The sequence below is a fragment of the Rhincodon typus genome, chromosome 15, assembly GCF_021869965.1.
Source record: "Rhincodon typus isolate 14 chromosome 15, sRhiTyp1.1, whole genome shotgun sequence".
NCBI lineage: Eukaryota > Metazoa > Chordata > Chondrichthyes > Orectolobiformes > Rhincodontidae > Rhincodon > Rhincodon typus.
Genome location: NC_063346.1, coordinates 47,221,939 through 47,241,912, shown reverse-complemented (window position 1 = coordinate 47,241,912; position 19,974 = coordinate 47,221,939). Strand labels below are relative to the sequence as shown.

The window sequence follows — 19,974 nt, the reverse complement described above, 5'->3', positions numbered from 1 at the left end:
GAGATGGGTGGGGGGACGGGGGGATAGGGGGACAGAGGGGGGAGGGTGTACTGGGAGGACAAGTTGGAAACAGTATGGGGGGGTGGACAGAGGGAAGGGCGGGGGGTGGACAGAGGGAATGGCAGGGCAGGGGCATAAGACAGAGAGAGAGGGAGAGAGAGAGGAAGGGAGAGGGAAGAGCAGCTGTGTTTAGAGGTTTCTGACATCGGGAGCAGGATCCCAGTCTGCTTCACTCTGCTCACCTCCCTGAGCGGGGACAGGAAGGTTAACATGCAGGTTCAATTAGCCATTAGGAAAGTAAATATACTGTTCGCATTCATTTCAAGAGGGTTACAATACAAGAGCAGAGATGTACTGCTGAGGCTGTACATGGCTCTGGTCAGACCACACCTGAAATATTGTGAGCAATTTTGGGCCCCATATCTCAGGAAGGATGAGCTGGCATTGGAGGGGTTCAGATGAAGTTTAGATGAATGATCCTGGGGATGAAGGGTTTGTCATATGAGGAGCAGTTGAGGACTCTGGGTCTGTACTCAATAGAGTTTAGAAGGATGAGGGGGGAATTTCATTGAAATTTACAGAATACCAAGAGGCTTGGATAGAGTAAATGTGGAGATGATGTTTCCACTATTAGAAGAGAGCAGGTCCAGAGGGCACAGCCTCAGAGTGAAGGGATGACCCTTCAGAACTGAGATTAGGAGGAATTTCTTTAGCCAGAGGGTGCTGAATCTATTGAACTCATTGCCGCAGAAGGCTGTGGAGGCCAAGTTATTGAGTATTTAAGATAGAGATAGATAGGTTCTTGATTGGATCAAGGGTACCGGAAGGTGTCAGAAAAAAGTGGTTGAAAAACACATGAGAAGTGATCGAATGGTGGAGCAAACTTGAATGAATGGCCTAATTCGGCTCCTATATATTATGTCTATGAATAGAATAAAACAAAATAGAATATCCTTTCATTGTCATGTGAACTCCAGTACAAAAGTACAGGAGTACAGTGAAAAGTTTTTACAATGGCTGCCTTCTAATGGCGCCATCGTAGGTACAGGTACAAGTACCAAGGTACAAATCTTGGATATAAAAGAGGAATAAAAGGAAAAGTCGTGGCATTATTTAGTGTCTAAAAAATAAGTTAGAAATAAGATAGTTATAACATAGTTAAAGGATTGACATTACAGTCCAATAAAGGATTGACATTACAGTCTGGTAAAGAATTTCAAATCGACGTTACATTGCAGCAGCTTAGCATGTAGTCTGACCACCTGCACCAGGCCCCAGTCCAACAACTGTCCCGCTCTGCTCCAAACCTCCAGTCCACTTCTCACCAGGACTGGGCTACACCAATGGTCTAAATAGTAGAATAGTGAACTAACATACCTTTAAGAAGGTATTCAGATAAGTGGCATACCAATAGTTTCCCACATAAACCTTCACAATTTGATGAAGTGTGTGGCTGTCTACATCAGCAGCCCAGCTGTCATCCAAAGAACCTTAAAATTGAACCAAAAATGTTTAACATTAGTATTTGCTGTAAGATATCAGAGAGTAAGATATTTAAATGGGTAGATTAGCCTGCTTCAATTTATTGTTGTAAAGGACAGTAATATATTAAACAAAAGACTTAAGAGGCTAACCAATTCTGGGGCATTAATAGTTTAAATGAAGCATAGAATGATGCTAATGGAATGCAGGTCTATAGAAACTGAATTGATCTGAATACCATTCATTGTGTAGCACTCATTTGAACTGAAATAATCTTAACAACTGTAGACTGTTCACGTCAGACAAACACAACCACTGGCAACAAAAAAATTTGAAGACTACGGAATGTTTAGCAACATGTATAGAAGTTGTTAAATTGATTTGAAATCAATACAGACATACTTCAAAGTTAAATGTGGCATTGATACCAAGTTAAAACTTCAGAGAAATCATGGCGAAGAAATTTTCTAGCCCCTGAATAATGTGAGCTATGGCGAGGAAATTGGGAAAATTGGGTGAGAAAGCCAACAAGAAGTTTCTTGGTGTTGAAGGCAAAACCTGGACTTTTTGCTTACTTGCATGCATTAATAATTCATTATTAAGTTTTCTGAATGTCACTTTTATGCAGTTTTCCATTCTCCCGCCTACTGGATAAAAACTAAACAGCAATAGTTTCTGAATCTGACTTCAGTAGTGGGTAAGCTGTTGGAGGCGATTTTGAAAGATAGGATTTACATGTATTTGGAGATGTAAGGAATGATTAGGGATAGTCAGCATGGTTTTGTGAAATGGAAATCATGTCTCACAAACTTGATTGAGATTTTTGAGGAAGTAACCAAGAAGATTGATGAGGGCAGAGCGGTAAATGTTGTTTACTTTAGTAAAGTCTTTGACAAGGTTCCACATGGTAGACTAGTAAAGTTAAATCACAAGGAATTCAGGGTGAGACTGCAAATTGGATACAAAATTGGCTAAATGGCGAGAAACACAGAATGGTGGTGGAGGGTTGTTTTTTGGACTGGAGGCCTGTTACCAGTCGTGTTCCACAGGGACTGGTGCTGACGCCAGTTTGTTATTTATATAAATGATTTAGATGAGAATATAGAAGGCATGGCTAGTAAGCTTGTGGATGACACCAAAATTAGTGGTATAGTGGACAATGAAAAAGGTTATCTAAGATTACAAAGAGATTTTGATCAACTGAGTCAATGGGCTAAAAAGTGGCAGATGGAGTTTAATTTAGATAAATGCAAGGTACTGCATTTTGGTAAAACAAACAAGGGCAGGACTTATACAATTAATGGTAGTATCCTGGGTAGTATTGTAGAACAGAAAGACCTAGGGGTTCTGGTACATAATACTTTGAAGTTGGCATCACATGTAGATGGGGTGGTTAAGAAGGCATTTAGCGCACTTGCCTTCATTGCTCAGACCTTTGAGAATAGGAGTGGGGACATCATGTTGAAGTTGTACAGGATGTTGGCAAGGCCTCTTCTGGAGTACCATGTCCAGTTCTGGTGGTCCTGTTACAGGAAGACTATTAAAAAGCTGGTAAGGGCTCAGAAAAAATGTACCATGACGTGCTCAGAATGGAGGGTTTGGGTTATAAGGAGAGGTTGGGACTTTTTTTTTCTTTTACTGGAGCAGAAGAGGCTGAGGAGTGACCTTATAGAAGTTTATAAAATCATAAGGGGTATAAATACAGTGAATGATAGGTGTTTTTTCCATGGGGTGGGGGATTTCAAGACTGGGGGATATATTTTTTAGGGGGAGAGGAGAAAGATTTAAAAAAGACATGAGGGGAAACTTTCTTTACACAGAGTGGTTCATGTGTGGAATGATCTTCCAGAGAAAGTGGTGAATGTGAGTACAATTACAACATTTAAAAGGCATTTGGATAAATACGTAAATAAGAAATGTTTGGACGGATAGAGGCCAAGCACAGGCAGGTGGATCTAGTTTAATTTGAGATTATGGTCCGCATGGACTGGTTAGACCGAAGGGTCTGTTTTTGTGCTGTATGATTCCATACTCCATGACCAAAAAAAAGAGCAGTTATCAAGCAATTCTAGTTTGCCATTTGCTCCTTTTCACCTCCATGTCCACATCCACCATACCGGGCACCAAATATCAAGATTCACTCCATGGGCACTGACTGCATGCAGACAACCCCCACCATTCCACACACCTCTGCATCAGACACTTACCACCCTCACTCCATCATCATGCCACTTCTCTGATCCACTTACAGAACAGTTCTGGATTTCAATGCTTCACTTTGGGATGCACCAGTACCTTTTATTGGATTGCTACTGCCAATCACTCTACATACAGGGATAGGCACACACTTCATGAATTGGACCAGGGTGCATCTCAAGAATCCTTGCTCGTTTTCTTTGCACTCACTTACTTTATGCTGACTTCAATGCTCAAAGCGTCTCTGCTTTGCCTTTATGCATCTTGACTTCTCTGCCAGAGCTGAAATGCTTGCTGGGCGTTTTTGTTGACTTGGGTTTTAGCACAGATCCAAGAACCAGGCAGCTTGTCAGATGTCAGCAATCAAGGCTGTGGACACGTTGCTGTACATCACTGTGTTTCATAAATCAAAGCTGCACCACGTGCCAGCCACATACGCAGCAAACACACTACACATGCATCAACTAAGTGGTCGTGTCTCAAAGTCTAAGAGGATCAGTTCTCAATTTAATGGAGTGTGTTGTCAGAGACAGTAAGTCATGGACAGCCTCCAATATCATTCCGGGGTTTGAGCACAGTCAGTTTGCCACTTGATGCGGTCAGGGTCAAGGGGTCAGTACCACTGTAGTCCAGGGAATGGGCCACCATCAGCCCTATAGGTCCAGTGCAAACAGTCTAGAGAATCAGTCAGGGAGATGCACACCGACCAGTCAGAAATCATGCTAGATCTGATCATTCATCGTTCCAGGCAGTCCTGCTAGGTATGTCAAAGAGGTGAGCTATGGTCAATCCTGGGATTCAGCCACTAAAGGTTATCAGGAACCGGTGCTGGAGGGGATCTGGGGAACTCAACTGCAATTATTAGCACATTCCATGTATGAATCTTTTTAAAAAGCAGAATGCTGAGATGCAGAGGTGATAACAATCGTGAAAGGGGCACACTCAAACATGTAAGGCAGATAGGTGATCCAGCAGTGAAGCATATGAGGTCATTCCAAGAAGGAGAATCATTGACAGTCAGCAACACCATAGTTTCAATGGGAAGACAGTTTTTTTTTCTTTATTCATTCATGGGATGAGGGTGTCACTGGCTAGGTAGCATTTATTGCCCACTCCTAATTGCCCAGAGGGCAGTTATGAGTCAACCACATTGCTGTAGGTCTGGAGTCACATATAGACCAGACCAGGTAAGGACGGCAGTTTCCTTCCCTTAAGGACATTAGTGAAGCAGATGGGTGTTTTTCCCCGACAATTGGCAATGAATTTATGGTCATCATTAGGCTCTTAATTCCAGATATTTATTGAATTCAAATTCTACCATCTGCCATGGCGGGATTCAAACATGGGTTCCCCAGAATATTATCTTGGTTGCTGGATTAACAGTCCAGTGATAATATCACTAGGCCATCGCCTCCCCTTGCAGTGGACTATTATATTCGTCATGACGATGTAGCTTACCTGTGGTTCGGGGATAAAGTGGGGAGATGAATTTGATAGATGGATTGGATGGGAATGTGGACAAGTTCAAAGCTGTTGCAGTTGAAAGGGGGAGCTACCAAGAACGATTTGTATATCTGGGGATTCCCCAAGGGTAAGAGGCTGAGCCTGAGACTCTCTGCCTGAGGGGCCAATCTTGACGGTATTAGGCAAGAACACTCAAAAGTTGATTGGGGTGGATATTCACAGGTAAAGAGATGGCTGGAAAGTGGAAAGCCTTCAAAAATGAGATAACAAGAGTCCAGAGACAGTATGTTCCTGTTAGGGTGAAGGGCAAGGCTAGTAGGTATAGGGAATGCTGGATGACTAGAGAAATTGAGGTTTTCGTCAATTAAAGGACGGAAGCATATGTCAGTTATAGACAGCAGGGATCAACTGAGTCCCTAGAAGAGTATAAAGGCAGTAGAAGTACACTTAAGAGGGAAATCAGCAGGACAAAAAGGGGATATGAGATAGCTTTGGCAAATTGGATTATGGAGAATCCAAAGGGATTCTACCTATACTTTAAGGACAAATGAGTAAATAGGGAGAGAATACAGCTCCTTAAAGGTCAGCTCTATGACTCTGTGAGTGACCGCTGTTTCCTTCTATCAAGGTCTAAACAGCAAGTGCATCATGAAGCTGAAAATGGTTGCTTTGTGAGGCCCTTCAAAGGGCAATGGCATTATAAAGACATCTACACAGTACAAGGAAAAACAACTGTGAGAACTACATGCTATCATGCCTTAACCTATAATGTAAACTACAAATCTTGGTCCAAAGCACCCTTGATTACATCATGCCATATTGAGAATCAATCCCACATGGCTGACATGCACAAGAAATGTTGTGTGGCCTGGAAGTTTTTGGTAAAGCTGCAAGCACCTTTCAAGTCCTCATGTCATGCATGTGATAGGACAACAGCTGATAGGACGCTCTGAGATCTTTTAAATATGGCAGGGCACCAGGAATCCTGGATTATCCCAGCAGTACTTCTGCCACCAGCAAGTGGAAGAATATGATGAGCAAGGCACCAAAGGTATATTGCACTTATCTAATGAGGTGAGCTTGGGATGATAGCGTGAGAAAACCCACTAGGCCTCGCAGAGAGACATCATCCATGAAACTCACAAAAAATGACACTCAGCTGATTTCTGCCAAGATTCAGTCCAAGGTGATTGGAAACACGAACAATAGCAATTAGTATATTAATTATGTGTAAAAATATGATAAATTGAGCTGCCTTCAGTGGTCCCAAAATGTTTTGAAACTGTAGTAGTGTGGCACAAACTGACATTGATGACATCAAACTGTGCCTTCTTTCGAAATGCAAGGAGACTAGAAGTTACATTATTTTTATATTCTTTGCCAAATAAAATATGTATTTCCAAGCCAATTGCAAGAAGTCCTAAGGGACTTAGATTGTTTAGTTGTCATTTTGAAATAAGTGTGAGAGAGACCAGAGGAAAGAAAGCTGCTGTCACACTTAACAATTGCTTTCAGGCATCTATAAATCCTAGAAATGATATTAAAAGAAAGAGGTTTAAATAGATGGTCTCTAATGTGGTAGTTTGAATGAAAAATTATACACCTCATTGGACAATTGTCACTTAGGGTTTTGGATTTAAGGTGAGCAGTACAATCTTCTCAATGAAACATTTTGTATGCTTTTGAAAGACAGCCATTAAAAAAAATTGCAAAGAGTGATTCAGTGCTTAACTGAAGCAATTTGGTCAGCTGCTGAATGGTATATTCGGCACAAGATGATCTTTTATGATACCATAAAATGTATTTGCAACAGCTGTACTGCTAATGGGTGTATTGTTAACGAATGGATTATGTTGTCATTAATGCTTAAAATTGAGCCTTGAGTGCTGTCTGTTTATTTCTCATAATTATCATGTTTAAACCATTGCATAGCCTGTCAAGGGTAAATGTTACATCTTATGGTAAGAAAGAAGCATTGTATTTTAAATCAACTTACTTATTTTAAAACTAGATTCGATTGTCTCCCTTTTTCTTTTCTGCAGGTAGAGTCGCATGGCATCTTTTACTGGCTGATATAGGCTGTCATGTTGATCCAGAAATACACAAACTGCGCACATCTGAGATACATCTTCAGTCAATGGTAGGCGGGATGTTCCTAACCAGCTTCTGAAGTCATAAATAAGGTCAAAAACTTCCAATTAGGCAAACAAGCTTGAGAAAAAGCAAATAAAAAAGAAAGAAAAATTTAAATATCTAATTTATAAATATAACATGCCAAACAACAATTAATCAATCATTTTGGTTTTGCATAGGCCATATTACATATGCATTTAATGTTTAAAACCATATCTGGTAAATAAGAGGGAAATTTTACAGCAATTAATTTCTGTTAATAAAATTACAGGAACGTGATGTCTTAAACCATCCAGTCTAAGAACGTGCTTTGCATTAGTTGCTTGTGGAATGTTAAAATTGTGGTTAAAACGCTAGGCTAGAAATTTGAATGCATTCAAATTAGGCTGTGAATCAGGTGCACTGTGTGCTAGTTGCTTCAGATTTGTTGAGATTGGGTATTCCTGATTCTTTTCCCATACACACACTCTCCCAACTCCCCTCCACCCTATATTCTCCCAAGAATCTTGTCCAGTCCCCGCATTGGTCAATCCTGATGTTCTCCTTTGACTGGTTCTGCAGCTGCAAATGGTAATTAATGAACCATCAAACCAGTTTGTCCTTGTTCTCCCACTGTTGTCAAGTGTGATAGTGCACGTTTGTGCATGTGTACAGCACTGCGCTGGGATCACTCCCAACGAATTCAAATTTCTCAGTCAAAGTCTTCACTACATTTTGAACTTTCCACAAGTGATGAATGGAAACGGTCTACATAACTGTTAAGAGCAAGTTAAGATTAAAGTATATCCTATATCTAAGGTAGCATACCCATCAATAAACCTATACTTTTTGGAGCAAGTTTGGGAAAATAAAACTATAAACTCAAATGTTTGGGGAGTTTTTTTTTAATCTTCACCCCCAAGTGTAATCGGGCACGTTCTTTGTAGCAGTTGTCTGTTTTTCATTCTGTTGATTTCAATCTATAATGGATAGGTGATCATCCTATGGTTAAGATGTTAATAATCTGTCTTGTTTGTGCCCATCAGATAGAGTGAATTCCACTGATGTTGTACATTTGATTAAGTATGGTGGAATGTCACTTTAACAATCCAATCTTGTGATGTGATGATGAAATCAACCATTTTAAGAAGGAAACAGTTTAATGTAACTTTGCTGCTGCAGAATGAGCATCTCTTTAACAAAGCTCCTGCTGTTATTAAACATTTTGGTCTCTGGGTCTTTCTTGAAATGGAACACAAGAGGGAAATAGTGACGATGATAAAAATTGCTTTGAGATCCACCATGTCAATCTACTGATTTGACAAGAAAGACAGAATTGTGGACATTGGAGGCACATCATTAAATAGAAAAAAAAATCAAAGCACACAATCGCTGCAGTGGGTACAGTAAATGAGGAAAAAAAGAATACATCTCACAAAGGAAGTGAATAGTGCCGAAGAAACTTTTCAAGTGCTCCACCCTGAAGGAACACTGAGTAATGAATACCCTACATGGAGGAAAATATTTTGGGTGAAAGATACAGTCTCAAAGAAACAGACAGCCTCAGTAATGCCTCGTTTTAAACAGGAAATAAACAAGGTAGTACTAACATTTCTATGGTACATCATGCTACGCAGGCCTCAGCCATTTTTAAAAAATATATAAAAGTTTGGTGCCAAAGGACTGTATGTTGAAAATACAGAGAGCTAAAATTACTACACAGAGAAATTCCATTATTTTGTTCAAGCTGACAAAATTGAAGCAGATATAGTCATCCCTGCATTTCTGAGTGTTCGTGGTGGTGGGGTGGATTTTTGAAGTCTGGTAGAGCCAAAGAAACCAGGTTCCAGAGCCCAAGAAGAAATAGTAGGATGCCTGCTATTTTTCACCAAAACCATTGATGGCTGAAAGGTTAAGATTTCACAAACATAGCCAGCATGATTATCTCCCTGTTCACAGCAATTTTAAAGAATTAGTAGAATTCTGTGAATTTGGAGACAACTTAAATGATACTATCATGGACTGACTCGTGAGTGATTTAAGATGTGAAGTAATCCAAAAAAGCTTACTGGTGGAAAGGAACCTAAACTTAAAGAAAGCACTGGAAATAGCAGTCTAAACGGAATTGGCAGCCAAGGAAGCTCAACAGCTAAGCTCGAGCATGAGAGTTCACAATCTGGCAACTGAGAGACAAGCACCAATGCAGACTCAGACTGCAGCAGTGTGGGAAAAACAAGTCGCAGAACAGCAAATTGCTGATGTAAGAAAGATAAGAAAGGTATATGCAGAAATCTCGACAAAACAGGGCAGATTGAACAGATGTGTTTGAGGAAGAGACATGAACAACATTAAACAAAACTACAGATACCAGAGTAGTAAGAAAATATACACGATACAAAAAGAGCATCAGAAAAGCCCAAACTCTCAGTCCGAAAAGGAACTGTTACTAAACATACTGGCCATTGCTGGCAACACCAACTGATACTGGGTCACTCCCCTGCTGAATAGCAAACCAGTAAGCGTAGTGTTGGACACTGGAGTAGTGGTTTTATTCATGCCTGAAAGTGTGAGTCAAGCGAAGTCAGATTGAACTGTGACCCTCAAACTGTACTACGAACATACACAGGTGAAGTGGTGTCTTTATGAGGGATGTATCAATGTGACTGTTCATTATACAATCAGTCTGAATGTTTGTCCATAAACATTACCAAGGAAATAAAATTTTCCAGCTTTATTGGGAAGAACGTGGTTGGAGTAAATCAAATTGAACTGGGCTGAAAACTATCATTGCCTAGCACTTGTGTGATACCAGTGTTACTTGCCGCTTGTCAGCCCAAACCTGGATATTTTTCAGCTCCTGCTGAAATTGGACATGCACTGCTTCAGTTATTGGTGAGTATTGATCATTATGAAATCAGTGAATACTGCTCCCCCTTCTGACTTTATGGTGCAGAGAAGGTCATTGATGAAGCTGCTGAGATTGCTTGGTCTAGGACACTAAGGAATTCCTGCAGAGATGTCCTGGATCTGAGATGATTGACCTCAAACACCCACAACCATCTTCCTTTGTGTCATGTATGGCTCTAAAGAGTGGAGAGTTTTCCTCCAATTCCTAGTGACTATAGCTTTGCTGGGCTTATTGATGTCACACTCAATGATATGTAGCCGTGATGCTAAAGGGCAGTCACTCTCACTTCATCTCTGAAATTCAGCTTTTTAGTTCATGTTTAAACCAAGGCTGTAATGAGGTCAGGAACTGAGTGGATCTGGTGGAACACAAACTGAGTGCCAGTGATCAGGTTATTGAGAAGCAAGTGCAGCTTGATAGCACAAATGATGGCACCTTCCATCACTTTACTGATGATTAAGATAGAGTGATAAAGTGTTAATTGCTGAGTTGTATTTTACCTGCCTTTTTATGTGCAGGACATACCTGGGCAATTTTCTGTTGAGTTCCACATTGTTACAGCTCTACTGGAACAGATTGACCAGGGGTACAGCAAAATTAGAGCACAGGTCCTCAGGAGTATTGCTAGAATGTTGTAAGGGCCTATGGCCTTTTTACTATCCAGTGCCTCCATAAACTTTTTGATATCACAGGTTGAATTGAAATGGTTGAAGACTGGCATCTGTGATACAGAAGATCTCTGGAGAAAAACAAAGTGGATCATCTACTCAACATGTCCGGCTGAAGATTGTTACAAATTTGTAACAGTCTTTATGGACGTACCATATTTCCTTAGCCTCCTGAGGAAGTAGAGGCGTTGCTGTGGTTTCTTGATTGGAGTGTCAACTTGGGTGGACCAGTACAGATTGTTGGTGATCGTCACTCCCAGGAACTTGATGCTCCTGACCATCTCCAGCTCAGCACCATTGATGCAGACAGGGGCTTGCCCTCCACTCCACTTCCTGAAGTCAATGACCATCTGCTTCATTTTGCTGACGTTAGAGAGATTGCTGTTTTTACAACATGCCATTATGCATTCTGTCTTGTCATTGTTTGAGATCTGACCTACAACTGTGGTGTTGTCAGAAAACTTGTGAACAGAGTTGGCATGAAATTTGGCCACACTGTTGTGTGTATATAAGGAGTATAGTAGGGGCTGAGTAAGCAGCCTTATACGGCACCAGTGTTGAAGATTATCGTGGAGGTAGTGTTGTCGTCTATCCTTACTGACTGTGGTCTGTTGGTCAGGAAGTTGAGAATCCAATTACAGAAAGGGGAGCAGAGACTTGCGTCCTGGAGTTTGGAGGTCAGTTTGTTTGGAATTGTTGTTTTGAAGGCAGGGCTATGATCAATAAGCCGGACCCTCATGTATCTAGGACCAAATTACTGCAGATGCTAGAATCTGTACTGAAAACAAAAATGCTGGAAATCACATTGGGTCAGGCAGCATCCATGGAGATACAGAAAGTTAACTTTTCAAGTCTAGATGACTCTTCATATCTTTTTGTCTAGATGTTCTAGGGATAAGTGTAAGGGCCAGGCAGATAGCATCTGGCATGGACCTGTTGCACCGGTAGACAAATTGCAAGAATCAAGGCAATCTGGGAGGCTGGAGTTGACGTGGCCATAACCAAGCTCTTGAAGCACATCATAATTATGGCTGTCAGAGCCACCAGGTGGTAGTTATTGAGGCATGCTGCATGATTTTTCTTTGGCACTGAGATGGTTGTCTTCTTGAAACAGGTGGGGATTTCAGAATGTAGTAAGGAGACGTTGAAGATGTCTAAAAATACTCCCTTCAGCTGATCCGCACAGGATCTGGGTAATATCTGCTACGATGCTTTCTCAACAATGAGTTGTTTAATTGTCTATTCAAGACTAGATGTGGCAGGACTGCTGAAGCTTAGATCTGATCCATTGATTGTGGAAACATTTAGCAATCTTTCATTTGCTGCTTATGCTGTTTGCCAGTCCTAGTTTCACTAGGTTGCCACATCATCTCTAGGTATGCCTGGTCTTTCTCCTGCCATGTCATCCTATATGCTTTATTTACCAATCCCTGTCTTAAGGCTAATGGTGGAGTAGGGATTATGCCATACCAAAAGGTTGCAGATTATGTTGGAATACAATTCTGCTGCTACTGAAGCCCATAATGCTACTGAAACTGTAATTATCAGTGAACTATTTCTAAACTTATGATTTAGGGAAGGTCATTGATGAAGCAGTTAATGATGTTTGAGATTACAGTGAGGAACTCTTGCAATTATGTCCACTGGTAGCATGACCTCTTTTGATTTGTTCATAGGATGTGGGCATCACTGTCTAGGCTAGCATGCCCACCCCTAATTGACCTTGAATTGAATGGCCCTCTGAAATGCTAGGCCATTTCAGAGGGCAGTTAAGAATCACATTCTTGTGGATCTGGTGTCACACGTAGGTCAGATCAAGTAAGGATGGCAGATTTCCTTTTCTAGAGGACATTAACAAACCACATAAATTTTTACAACAATCAACAGTGATTACATGGTCATTATTTGAGTAGCTTTTTATTCCAGTTTGTTTATATTGAGTTCAAATTCTTCATCTACCATGGTGGCATTTAAACCCATGCCCTCAGAATATTGGCATGATGTTCTAGATCATTAATCCAGTGACATTTCACTACACCAGCAACTTTCCTTTTACTGGTCTGCAATAACCATGGCCTTGGCAGAACACAAGCTGAGCAGTAATGTATGACTTATTAAGAGCTGCTTAACAGCACTATTGACGATGTCTTCCATCACTTTGTTGATGATCACAAAGAAACTTTACCAGGTTTGCAGTTATTTTTCAGATGTACCTGGTGCTTTTCCTAACATTCCTTCCTACACTACTCAATAAAGCAGTGTGGAGCTGGAGGAACACAGCAGGCCAGAAGAGCAGGAAAGTTAACATTTCGGGTCGGGAGGCTTCTTCAGAAATGGGGAGGGGGAAGGGAGCTCAGAAATAGAGAGAGGAGGGGTGGGTCTGAGGAAGGTAGGTGGGATGGTGATAAGTGAGTGCAGGTAGGGAGTGGTGGGGATTGGTCAGTGAGGTGGGAGGGGCGGATAGGTGGGAGAGAAGATGGACGGGTTGTGTCAGGTCAAGGCGGTGGGGATTAGAGGGAGGGTTGGAAACGGGAATGAGGCCAGGGGTAGGGAGATTTTAAAACTGGTGAAATCCATGTTTAGGCCAACGGGCTGTAGGGTCCCGAGGCGGAATATGTGGTGCTGCTTCTCCAGTTTGCAGGTGGCATCATTGTGACACTGGAGATGGCCCAGAATGGACAAGTCACCCAGGGAATGGGAGGGGGAGTTAAGATGGTTCATGACGAGACCATCGAGATATTTCCCTCCCCACCCCTATCTGCCTTTCGTAGGAACCGGTCTCTCCGTGACTCTATTCTGTACCCACTGAAAATCAGCAACTTTCCACAATCATGCTGCAGCTGCAAGGGCATGCAAAGGGAAATCAGTAATAAAGAAAAAGGGTGATTTTCATCTCCAGACAATGCATGATTTGGTTTTGAAATTTAGTTTAGAGTATTTGAGAGTTGGTTTTTAACCTTGCTCTGTGGATAAGTAGATGTTGTGATGGCCTATAAACAAAGAGACGGAAGCTAGTAGTGAGAGGTAGTGGACAAATGGCAAATTTGGGTTGCGTTTATAGACATCACAGTCGAGTTGAGATAGTAATGAACATCACAGCCAAAGGCTGTGTTGCTTGCTTCCCCAGTTCCTTTTTCTCCTGAGTTAAGTCCATATATCTGGTGGCAAACACTATGGGATCTTGATGGCAAAGTTGTGAAGGTCAGCATGAATCTTGTCACAGAGCAAACCAACCAACAGAAGAATTTCAGCATTCTAGTGGTTTGGTTTATCATATTTCATGTGGCAGCATCTTTTTTGTAAGCATGCTTCCAATATGTTTGTTTGTGATAGCTCAAATGCATTTAGTACAATGGACTTCTGCAGAATGAAGACTTTGTGACTGTTGCCAGGATAGCAATCACTGGACTGTATTAACACTATGGGAGGTAGCACACCAGATGGACACTGAAGGAGTGGAATCACTTTCAATTACAATACATCTTGATTGTTCTATGACAATTGCAGAGTCATGTGCATGCAGTCAACAGTATGCTGCACCACAAGAATGCCTGCAATTCACTCCACCCACTTCTCTCTGGCAAGAGAGATGCTTTAATCAGTTCTCTTGGAATACAAACTCTCAACCTCCTCCATTAAGTAATATGAAGTCAAGCTCAAATTAAGAAATTTGGTAAATAATGGAATTTTAATTGATTTGCTTCTAAAATCTAAAGTTTGCTGTTAGAATTTTCCTTAAACATTTAGAATGATCTGTGATCAGGACTAGGAAGGTGTGATTACAAGCGAGGCAAGCAATGGGATCCAGAAGTTAGCCTTGAAAGAGACACAGCCTATGCAATTATCCAACAGCTTCAAGGTTCATGCAGCCCAGGAATAAAAGTAGGGACTGCAAAGAAGAAAAGCAAACTGACCGCAGCACTAAGTTACAGCAGGCTATTCAAGTGGGGGAAGTAATAAAAAGATGTAGTGGTATTAAGGGACATTATAGTTACAAGAATAGATATTGTTCTCTACAACAAAAGGGGAGTCCCAAAGGCTGTGTTCCCAGCCCAGTGCTAGACCGAAGGACATCTTCTCAAGGGAAGATGAAGGGTCCAGTTGTTGTGGTCCACAAGAGTACCAATATTATAGATAGGAGAACTGCTACTTGAACACCCTTGATAGATATGACTTCTGCTGGGGGTCGTTCTTCCCCTCCTATTCCTCCTCCCTTTTCCAGCATCTTGTCTTGCACTGTCACCTCTGCTCATTCATCAAGCACCAGTTAAAGAGGTATGCATGCAACTGCACATATTTCTGGAAAAAAGTGGATTATGCAAAACCTCAAAATCAGGGTAATGTCCATCAGTGTTTGCTATAGCAACTTTAAACTACTAAACAACTTTAAACAACTCTAGAAACCACCAAACACATCTACAATCACAGCAAAAGACAACCAAAAATCAAAGAGCAACTAGCTTGTAGGAAGATAATGTTTCTTTTAAATAGCATTGGTCAAGAAGGAGTGCTATTCTTTACGCTCAATGCATGTTCAGCTGCTCACGTTTAAGACATGGTGTCAGCCAGAGGGTAAAGCTCCAAAATGGCACTGGTGACATCCAACAATTTGTTTAATATCCATGTTTCTAGCAAACACCCTCACCCTCAAAATGAGTCTGGCATACTTTGTAGCAGACATCTGTGTATGCACTGCATATACCATCATACAATACTCATTACGCCAAATGTCTGAGCACTAAGCAATTGAATTATGTTTCCAAGCATTACAAACTTTTTTTTAAAAAGTGAATTGGCTTCTCTCCATCTGCCAAATAAGCTTGCTTCCAGTAAAATGGCATTGTAAGCAAGATGGTTTAAAGTGGCTTGAACACTCAATTTCTTTCAGCCTTAGATGTCATGCCTCACTGGGGTAGCACACTGTAAATCAAGCCTGCTATCTCCAGAGTCATCTTGGATTCAACAATCTTATCCAACTGCGCAGAAATCCCCAATTCATCTGTCTGATCGACTAAGGTTAACAGAAGTACAGAACTGTTTTCTGCACTTAACAAGAATTACTTTTTATTACAAATAAATGGATTCTAACTCCAGGTAAACAACTATGAACTGCTGACATACAACTCCACTAGTTAAAACTCTAACCCCATTCTAAAATCCCTCTACACACACACACAACAGACACACACACAAAAAAACCAAAACGTTAGTGTTATGGGTGGAGGAGAAAATCTGGGGAAGCAGCTCAATGATCTCACTCCTTGGGGCTTGTGAAATTATCCTTTGGCTTGCCAGAACTTGCTGTTCTTCAATCTCTATTTTCCTGGTTCTTTTCACTTCCTTGCAGGAGGCACATGTGATTTATACACTAACTGTGAAGTCTCTTAGTTATTGGTTAATGGTTGCAACTTACAACAACTTTCCTTAGACTTCAGATATTTTTACATCAGGGAGAAAGGGACACCACCATCCCTTCCAGTGGTCTGAAGGTTTCTCCCAGTATTGGTCATATCCACATGCTATGCGGCTACCTGGGAGCCGATTAGATTGCTGTTGTCAGGCTGATGTCCGTTAGCATCTTCAATTCTATAAACCAATCAGTAACATGTTGCCAGCTGAATTTCACTTTTTACACAGCCCCCCCAAGCCAACCTGTCTTTAAATAGCTTTCCCCACTGCTCAAACAAAACAGCAATAAAAACGTGACTTACAATGAGTTTCAGTAAATCGCTGTTTAAAAGTACAGCAATTCCTTCCATGATCACTGGTTTTAAAACAGTACTTTGTACTTTTTAGTCCACAATCAAAAATACAGTTGGACTAAAGGGTCTGTTTCCATGCTGAATGATTCTATGACTCTATACAAGAAAGATGAACTGAATCACATCAACACTAATATATTCAACAGGTGAGGGAATGATAGTGATTTTGTGCTTTTCACAAAATTTCAAAACTAACCTTCCGTTATAAAATGCTAGTAAACCAAATATCTAGTCTGGTTGTTTGATAAACATGCAACAGAGTGTGGGCAATCCAGTTGAAAGCTACAAGATTCTGAGATTAGCCATGATTTTATGAAGTCACAGAGCGCAATGTTCTCAGGCTGTTAAAACAAAAATAAAGCCAAGGGTTTAAAAACAAAACAAAATTATGGAGGCAATTCACTTTAGAAATGCATTTGGCTTGGCAAAGATCATTGCTGGAATACCTTGCAATTGTGACCTCCTTATACCAACAAGAATATGCAGTTACTGGAGAAGGTAAACAGTAAGTAGCATATTTGATTCTACAGCTTAAGGAAATGATGTATGAGGAAGTGTGCGTACAGAAGGGATGTGTAATAAGTGCTAAAAATTCAGAAAGATTCAGACAAAAATAGGAGTAAAATTACTCCCCACCAGCAGCATGAAATAGGGTTGCAGTGAATTGATAGACAATTTAACACTGTGCTTAATGTTCTTGCAAAGGGGGTTAGTAAGCTCAGTTAGCTGGACAGTTTGTAATGCAGGTGATGCCAACAGTGTGGATTCAATACCCACACTGGCTGAAGTTATCATGGAGGATTCTCTTTCTCAATCTCTCCCCTCATTTAAGGAATGGTGACCATCAGGTTAAATTACCAGCAGTTATCTCTTTCAAATGAGAGAGCAGCCCTATGGTCTGGTAGGACTATGGCAAATTTACCTAGATTGATTGTTCAAATATAATTTGGATCTTGTCTCTTAATCTCGCCCCTTTTACTTGGTTTGGAATTTTAAAAGTCTTTGTCATCTGAACTGTTGACTGAAAAACAACTGCCGTTTGCTTTCAGCCCATTTCACCCTGCTGATATAGACCAATTTCATCTTGACTGAATTGAAGAAAGCTTTGTATCATTGTTAGAATTTCAACACAAGCAGTCATATTTACAAATTAAGGACAAAACAGAAAAGAAAATACAGTAGGAATGCTTTACTAAAAGTAAAAGGGACTAAACAAAACAAAAAAAGGCCTTTCAGAAAAGGGACTAAAGGACTGCCAGCACCCATGGCACCTCAAGTCCTCTTAAAAATAAGCACCTTCATGCAAAAAATGACAAAAAGTGGGAAACAAACCTGTATAGGAATCACCTTGACTATGCAACGAGTTTTAAAACAAATGAAAATCATTTCAGTTTTAAAATTCCAAGGTGTATCCCTGGTAAACCAAAATGGAGACCAAAACTAGCAAGTCTAAAAAGAACTCGAAGTACACTGACCTTGTGCTGCTCTTACTGCTGCTTCACATGCGCTACACCTGTTGGGAAATGCCCACTTCTGGTCACATGCCATGATCAACTTAGCTTGAACTACTTCTGCTGGAACACTAGGCATGGCCACCACCTAAATCAGAAGATCCTGCAGACCAGGTATGGCAATTAGCCATAGCTTAATTACCCTTGTTCCAGGTGGTACAGTTGGTGAGGTTGGAAGGTGCATGTAACAGTGATGCATTTTATAGACATTAAGACCGTTGCCACTGTACACCAATGGTGGAGGACCTAAATGTTTAACAGTTTAGAACTCCAATGAAGTGGGCAGCTTTCACCTGGATAGTTCAATCAGACTTCTAACTTGAGTCTTGTAGATGGCAGATGTACTCAGGTGGTGAGTTACTCACTGCAGAATTCCCTCTGACCTGCTCTAGTAGTATTCATATAGCTGCTCCAGTTTATGTTTTTGGTAATGGTAACTTCAAGTACATGGGTTGTGGGGGATTCAGTGAAGTGATGCAATTGAATGTCAAGGGTTGAATCTCGCATGGTGCAAGTTGTTATTACCTGGCAAATGTGTGCTGCAAGTGTTACCTAACACTCGTTAGACCAAGCCTGAATGTTGTCCAGGTTTGCTTGCTCTCAGATAACTAAATGATCTCTCCTATCTCAAACAGAAGATTGGTTAATTTTAAAATAGTTCGGACCAGGTATATGTTAGCATTGAGAAAGTCAACGATTTATTTTTTGCTGAGAGTTCAGGGCTGTTCATAACTACCTGAAGGAAAGCATGTGCACTTAATAAATACAAGAGATATCATTATTTAATCTGTTATAACAGATATATGCAATTAAAATTAATTGAAAAATGTCTTAATTTTCTAAAAATAACTTTTCCGTGGGACAATATTGTGCAAACATAATTTTAGACAGTAAATCATTTTGCTTCTGCCAGGAAATAGAATGAAATGTAATTAAAAATAAACCTAATATAAGCACCTGACATGTTTAAAAAGAACTCCATTGCCAAAAATATATAGCTTCATCCCATCAAGGCTGCTCTCAATGGAAAGCTGTCCTAGTGCTGAATCTGGGTACTTCACTAACAATTCCAGGACAAGGACATATAACGGTTTATCTGTCATTTCACATAAATTGTTACAACCCCCTTCAGAATGATGTATAGAACTGACAGGGATAGAGACATCTTTGGAACTATCACCTATAACAAAAGAGAGGTGAAAATTAATTCACATAACTAATGACTTGCAAGTGGCCATACAAGATACTAGTTAGATTTTCAACTTTCCACCCATGCATAAAATGCCACAATAGATCAACATAAATTTCATTGCCATATTTTGATTTTTAAATGCTTTTTAGCAAGTCCAAAATCTACTTCAGCAGCACCTTATAAATATCTATTCCTGCCCCTCTTGATTTCCAAAATTCTCAATCATTAGACAATAATAATTCCTACATTATCACAGTAACCATGCACTTAAATGCTTCATTAAATGTGAAGTGCTTTGGGATGTCCTGATGTTGTAAAAGGCACTATAGAATGTGAAGTTTTGTTTTAAACGAACACTAATAGTTGATGCTATACAGAACATTATTTACAAAAGTAGCATTATCCCTTGAATGTGTACTTTCAAAAATGATCATTTTAGGCTCCTCTCATCTTTATATTTACAACAATGAACAATCTTATCTTGGTTAACACAAAAAATTGAAATGAACTACAAGCACTGTGATTATTGTTCTTTAAAATTAGTGTAACAGGGAATATTACAATGTCACAGCAACGTCAACACTGGAATGCTGTTGCTTAGTCTTTTCCTATGTCCTTATATTCTTGAAGTTTATACATTTTCCACTCTTATCAGCACATTTGTAGTGTATATATTTTA

The 19,974-nt window shown here is 40.3% G+C and overlaps 1 protein-coding gene across 1 annotated transcript in view; it reads right to left on the bottom strand.

The window, feature by feature from the left end:
- LOC109916435 (BTB/POZ domain-containing protein KCTD19-like) overlaps nt 1-19,974 on the bottom strand; it is a 100,912-nt gene that overhangs the window by 51,896 nt on the left and 29,042 nt on the right. Inside the window, 3 exon segments of the mRNA XM_048605999.1 lie at nt 1,378-1,490; nt 7,151-7,308; nt 19,061-19,283. Coding sequence (XP_048461956.1) covers nt 1,378-1,490; nt 7,151-7,308; nt 19,061-19,283 — 494 coding nt within the window.